Below are 6,637 nucleotides of genomic sequence, written 5' to 3'. Positions count from 1 at the left end.
TTGCTCACAGCTCATAGTTTTAGAAAAACAGTCACATTGTAGTTTTCGACCGATCTAAAAACGTGAAGAAAACAGTAACGAATTTGAAAAACATTGGTATTTCGCTTTCGCCTTGAGAGGTTTGGACAGCTTTCTGAGAAAATGATAGAATATAAAATAAACGCTCCATAGCTCCCGAATTTGCTCGGTAAATCGCAAGAAATTTCAGCGAAAGTAACCGCCCCATTTCTACAGCAAAATTGCCCAAGAGGCATTCATACAGTCTGTCATAATACATTAATGCTTATCATATTGAAGATACAGTGAACAGTCCGGGGTAATTGGACTGGAAGTACACAGTATGTGAGGGTGAGCGATGTCTGACAGCATACACTGTAATATAATAGATATATGTTCGATATACGTTTTGCCCAAACAAACCAAAATAGATACAAACGGTATTTTGTAATTAAATTACCATCCGAAAGGAAGTCATAGTTTAACTTTTATTTTCTAGAAGTAATTTTGGGTATATTAAAATAGATACAAACTGTATTTTGTAATTACGCCGTAAGGCGTTCCCTCTGAAATCAATTATCCCCAGTGCCTCTCTGTCATCACTTTACGCCGTTAGATCCTTTGTTAGACGATTAGATTATCCTCAGTCGTTGATTTGAATTGGTTGGTGACCGGTTGGGACTCGCTGGGCCCGTTGCTTTCCCTTCATGTAACTGCATCACAAAGAGACACTCAGTGATCATAACAGCACAATTTCGAACTCTAGATTAGCGCAAGCCCTTTCTAGTGGTCGGCCGCAGCGGCACAACCAGACCAGATCGCAGAGAAGAAAGATCATCCAGGGTACAGCATCCTGTGTAAATACTCCCCTCACTCCTCTTTTGGACACCATTCTATTTAATTTCTAAACGAGGGTTTTATTTTTGGACACCATTCTATTTAATTTCTAAACGAGGGTTTTATTCAGCTGGCCGAATTCACAGTGTAATGAGTTACATTGTTCCATAGAGTCCTCAGGTATTGGGATCGAGTATTTGCAGCTGCGCTTGAGTTCGAATCCCTGTGGGCTGTGTTAGATTTTGATAAGAGAGTTTACAATGGCACCCATAGCAGTCGGTGATAAGATTCCAGATGGCGTTCTGGCCTATTTTGACGAAGAGAGCAAGCTCCAGCAAGTTTCCGTCCACTCTTTGGCCGCTGGGAAGAAGATTATTCTCTTCGGCGTCCCGGGGGGCTTTCACTCCCACTTGCAGGTCAGGGTTTTTTTAATTCTTCTGTAACTTGAATTTTTGCTTGGTTTGAGCTATGTTTGATAGTTCTATTCTCTCGCTTTCGGATGATTAGAATCTTGATTTAATTATTAGGTTGTACGGTTAAATGGCTGATTCAACCTCTTCTGGCTATTAAATCGATAAGTCTTCTGTAACTTGAATTTCTGCTTGAATGCTTGATTTGAGATCTGATTGATAGTGCTATGCTCTGGCATTTGGATTATTAGAGTCTGGGAGATAAGCAAGTTAACCTGCTCGTTAACCCTGAGCTCTGTGTGTTACGGGATACGGTTGTGTTAGCCCTACGCTTTGCCCTAGTGTTCTATCACACATCTGCTCTGTATGAAGAAGAGACACCAGTTCATAGCATTCACCAAAAACGAGCAGGAAATCCATGAATCCCAATGCAAGTCATGAAGTATCTAACCTTTGCTCTATCTTAGCCCTGAACTCTACACCTGGGTGGTATATTTTTCCTTTATAAGCATTGTCAGAATTAAGGATTTAGGGTTTAAGTAAAAGGTCAGTGTTAAATGTTTAAAGTTGGTGAATAAAACTTGGTATTCAAGAGGTTTGAGCTTTTGAAGTTATTTGGATTACAGATTTTATGTATGTAATTGGTACGAGCACAGTCGTTCACATTTAGCTTAATTTTAGCTTTATATCTATTGAAGATTTTGTGTTCACATATAACTTAACTTCGCTTTATATTTATTAGATATACAAAATCTGCAATTAAAATCAAGATAATCAAACAAGAATCTAAAGGTTTGGCTTCCTGAAACAACCCTAACCATAACTAGAAGTCTCTTACTTTCACAAAAAAAGAAGAAGAAGACTACATTAGCTACAGAGATAAGCTAATGAGAACATTCACTCTTAATAGATTCAAGAGTTTCCATTGCAAGTTTCTGAGATGATTGGGCACTTTGAATTTCCTAAAAAGATGCAAAGTAATTTGATGGTCGCTTCTGAGATGACTGGGCACTTTGAATTTCCCAAATAGATAGCAAAGTAATTTGATGGTCGCTGAACTTTTGTTTCAGAACGATGGCACCATTGGGGCAGATTCTGAGATAATTGGGCATTTTGAATTTCCGAACAAATACCAAGTAATGTTGCTTTACTTTGATTTCAAAACGATGGTTTTGGCTCTGTGTGTTACGGGATACGGTTGTGTTAGCCCTACGCTTTGCCCTAGTGTTCTATCACACATCTGCTCTGTATGAAGAAGAGACACCAGTTCATAGCATTCACCAAAAACGAGCAGGAAATCCATGAATCCCAATGCAGGTCATGAAGTATCTAACCTTTGCTCTATCTTAGCCCTGAACTCTACACCTGGGTGGTATATTTTTCCTTTATAAGCATTGTCAGAATTAAGGATTTAGGGTTTAAGTAAAAGGTCAGTGTTAAATGTTTAAAGTTGGTGAATAAAACTTGGTATTCAAGAGGTTTGAGCTTTTGAAGTTATTTGGATTACAGATTTTATGTATGTAATTGGTACGAGCACAGTCGTTCACATTTAGCTTAATTTTAGCTTTATATCTATTGAAGATTTTGTGTTCACATATAACTTAACTTCGCTTTATATCTATTAGATATACAAAATCTGCAATTAAAATCAAGATAATCAAACAACAATCTAAAGGTTTGGCTTCCTGAAACAACCCTAACCATAACTAGAAGTCTCTTACTTTCACAAAAAAAAAAAAAAGACTACATTAGCTACAGAGATAAGCTAATGAGAACATTCACTCTTAATAGATTCAAGAGTTTCCATTGCAAGTTTCTGAGATGATTGGGCACTTTGAATTTCCTAAAAAGATGCAAAGCAATTTGATGGTCGCTTCTGAGATGACTGGGCACTTTGAATTTCCCAAATAGATAGCAAAGTAATTTGATGGTCGCTGAACTTTTGTTTCAGAACGATGGCACCATTGGGGCAGATTCTGAGATAATTGGGCATTTTGAATTTCCGAACAAATACCAAGTAATGTTGCTTTACTTTGATTTCAAAACGATGGTTTTGACTATTTTTTTTTTCATGTTTTCTATTTTTATGGATCTGAAGATGTCGTGTTTTCTCAAAAAAATACTCTTAACCATGTGGTAAGGGATAAAACTGGTTGTGAGTCCGCCATGAACGTTTTTAGTTCATATAAATGAATCTGATTAGTTGAGATCAACCTTGATAGAAATAATTCATTCTGATATCAATAAATCAGTAATGGTTGAGGAAAAAGCTTTAATATCAATGAATCAGGTAGCAGGTTTTATGCTCTGAAGGAATCAGGTAGCAGGTTTTATGCTCTGAAGGGTTGAATTGTTTTTTGGGAATTTCGGATTAAATCCGAAAACTATGATCATATAGATTCGTTAGCTTATGCATTTCTGAAGTATAATATACATTTAAAAAAAAATTGTTTGCAAGAATTTTGGTTTAAATTGTTAGACACGAGATTTCAACTGAACAAAAGTTCAGTGGTCATCAAGTAGTGAAAAGATAAGAGAGTTCAGTGGTCAATAAGTTACCTGGACCTGCCCAAGAACGGTACCCTGCTAAGCTTCATATTCTGTTGACCTGAACCAAACCCTGCTGGTCAAAGTTGCCTTTTGCATTTATCTCCATGGTGGAGGACCAAGTGTATTTTATACTAGTTCCTTTGTATAGGCACTCATCTATTCTTGTAAATACAAATTACCCAAGTTGGGTATTCCCCTGCAGTTCAAAGTTGCTTTTCTTGGTGGAGAACCAAGTAAATTTGATACTCTAGTTCCTGTGTATCATTCTCATGTTTTCTTGTAATTAGAAATTACCCCGTTTAACATTAACTCGGATGTCGGGATAAAGACATGTCAACTATGGTTCGAGCTCAAGTAATACGTGTTAATTGCTTGCTTGTAGAATACAGATTAATAATAACAACAATTTTTTTAAGTCATCCGACATTGCGTAATGTTTTCTCGTTATCACTCTTTCAGGTTTCTCCTAGTCATTAAATGTTCATAGATAGATATTGAGCAGAAGAATTAGCTGAATCGACGCAAGCTGTCCCACTGAGCAATCTGTGTTTGCATCAATTCTTTCTATCTATGTTAATTATGCTAAAACATTGGATTTTCATTACTGAATTTTCTACCGTAGCCCCTTTTCTTCGTGTAGCAAATTTCTAACATTTGATAGATCCACGAAACTTTGGCTTTGCTATTCATTGTCTTGTAGCCATTCTACGTAATGTTCTTAAATATTTCTCGGCCCTGAACCATATAATCGAAACTTTTCAACAATAGCTTTTGTTGCCTTTGCTTCTTTTAATTGTTTCCTAAATTATGCTTTTAGTGTTCTGGATTATATTGACCCTTAATTTTTCCATTCGAGAAGGATACCAAATTTGGTCGGTCTTGAAGCATTTGCTGTAAATTCTACGCTGAATTTACCCTCAAACTTATCTAGTGCTTTGAAGGCGTTGACTTTTACAATGTGGATATTTCTGAAATGAAGTGGCAGTTGAAGTTATGTACTCTGTTTTTAAATTAGAGAAAGTATATATATATAGTCACTTGTGGACAATTTACGGGACAAATTGCCAAATTCATGACTTTCTATCTGATCCCAGAGTCCAGATGACAGAAGTTATCCATTGTAAGATCCTATGAAAAATTCTATCCATGGTAAAAGGTCATCTGCATTTGTCATCATAACTAAAACTACCCCTCACTGATCATTGCTGATTCATGTAGCAGAGTTGGCCTTTTCTAAAGAAATGTTGTAATCTAAAGAAATATTTACTTGGTGGTTATCCTTACAGCCATTATTAGAATATTGGGTTGACCAATAATGACTGTAATGACATTGGGCTTATCCGATTTATTTTACAACAAACTACCCCTCACTGATCATAGCTGATTCATGTAGCAGAGTTAGCCTTTTCTAAAGAAATGTTGTAATCTAAAGAAATATTTACTTGGTGGTTATCCTCACAGCCATTATTAGAATATTGGGTTGACCAATAATGACTGTAATGACATTGGGCTTATCCGATTTATTTTACAACTTTGATGCAGGAAAATAAGACTATCACTTACTTGAAACAGAACAGTGATTTAAATCGGATCCCAATCTTTCAGCCCGACTTTCTGTTTTAATGGATTGCTCTAAATTCTTGAGATCTGGTCTTGAGTCTTGGAAATAATTTTCAACTTTCTTTTCTAATAGGGTACATGATATAGGAGTTTGGCTTGTAAATATATCTCTTTGCCGAAAACTTTTAAGATTCCAGTCTGATAGTTTGTATTCCTTTGCAAACGTGCTAAAGCAATTTCCCAAGATTTTCCCAGATTCCTACTTCGTTGAAATAAATTTAAGTTCCTTTCCCATAACGTTTCTCTAATTATTTGTTTTGGGAGAGGGAAGGGGGAAGATTAGTTATTTATAATCATATGGGCTACTGGCACCTGTTACCCCGAAAATTCTGCTCATATGATCTATCATAGGTTGCACTTCCAATTTCCCAATAACAGAATGGTGCCCTAAGTATTTATTTGAACATATTTTGTTCCCATATAAAATATTAAGCATTCCTTGAAATTGTGGGTTTCTTGACTTTTGACCAATAACTATTTGTTTTGCTAGGATGCTGATGATTCACTGCCTTTCTTTTGGGGCACTGCAGCTGATGATTACCTTGTACTATCTGATGAGCCAAATGTCCTGAAAGAAGGATGTAGAAAATCTTTTGCTCCATTTCCCCGAGGTAATATAGGACTGCTAAATTAGAGCTTATCTATTTTTTAGCTATTTGGCACATGAAAGTGTAGCTGAATGTTGGCTATAGAGCCTCTAATGTAATATCGGTTGTTGCATTTGCCTTCGCAGGTTGTTACTTCTCTACATCAGGTGGATTGCAGAGCTTTGAACATCCAATACAACACATACCAAAAAGACTAGTATTGCTGTCAAAGTATTAGGAGACAATGTCTATGGATCCAATTTGAAGTTTGAAGTAAGGGCATGACCATGCAGGATCACACAACATTCACATTTCATAGCTGAAACAATTTCTGCCTCATGTTATAATTCAGTTATTGAGTGGGAAGCGAAGAACTTGTTAAATTTCTTTTTATAGGCAAACACCATAAATGCATTGTTGTTAATTTTTGAGTTAACGTGTTCTTTGCTTAGGTCAGTTACTTCATTAATCCATTAGCTCATTATTAATTCCATTAATTCATTAGCAATCACATTAACCATTATCATATGACAGTAACTAAGCTGCATTCTCTTCACTTTGGACAATGCTTCAGACCATAAACTTGCAGTCCTGTCTCCAAGACTATATGACAGAATGATTTTGAGACTTGCTTCA

At 36.2% G+C, this 6,637-nt stretch overlaps 1 protein-coding gene across 3 annotated transcripts; it reads left to right on the top strand.

Moving 5' to 3' along the window:
- The first annotated feature begins 773 nt into the window (after nucleotides 1-773).
- LOC149260686 (peroxiredoxin-2C-like) lies at nucleotides 774-6,280 on the top strand. Of its 3 annotated transcripts, XM_089380470.1 has the most exons (3): nucleotides 890-1,250; nucleotides 5,905-6,025; nucleotides 6,148-6,280. In XM_089380470.1, exons 1-3 carry the CDS (start codon nucleotides 1,095-1,097, stop codon nucleotides 6,237-6,239), a joined length of 369 nt encoding a protein of 122 aa, XP_089236596.1. In that variant the 5' UTR covers nucleotides 890-1,094; the 3' UTR covers nucleotides 6,240-6,280. The 3 variants fall into 3 exon arrangements, with proteins under 3 accessions (XP_089236598.1, XP_089236601.1, XP_089236596.1); XM_089380472.1 differs by lacking the exons at nucleotides 5,905-6,025; nucleotides 6,148-6,280 and adding an exon at nucleotides 2,315-2,901 and having other exon boundaries at nucleotides 774-1,250; XM_089380475.1 differs by lacking the exons at nucleotides 5,905-6,025; nucleotides 6,148-6,280 and adding an exon at nucleotides 1,496-2,303 and having other exon boundaries at nucleotides 777-1,250.
- The last annotated feature ends 357 nt before the right edge of the window (nucleotides 6,281-6,637 follow it).

Source organism: Pinus tabuliformis, chromosome 6 (genome assembly GCF_031772625.1).
Source record: "Pinus tabuliformis cultivar Carrire ecotype Pingquan chromosome 6, CPIR1, whole genome shotgun sequence".
In the NCBI taxonomy this organism is placed as follows: domain Eukaryota; kingdom Viridiplantae; phylum Streptophyta; class Pinopsida; order Pinales; family Pinaceae; genus Pinus; species Pinus tabuliformis.
Note: the sequence above shows the minus strand (reverse complement) of the source record. Positions and strands in the feature narration are given on the sequence as shown.

Bases quoted from the DNA above. Each gene is read 5' to 3' on its own strand.
- LOC149260686 (XM_089380470.1), top strand. From the start codon at position 1,095: ATGGCACCCATAGCAGTCGGTGATAAGATTCCAGATGGCGTTCTGGCC. The intron at 1,251-5,904 runs GTCAGGGTTTTT...TTGTTTTGCTAG, and splicing joins GCTTTCACTCCCACTTGCAG to GATGCTGATGATTCACTGCC. The intron at 6,026-6,147 runs GTAATATAGGAC...TTGCCTTCGCAG, and splicing joins TTTTGCTCCATTTCCCCGAG to GTTGTTACTTCTCTACATCA.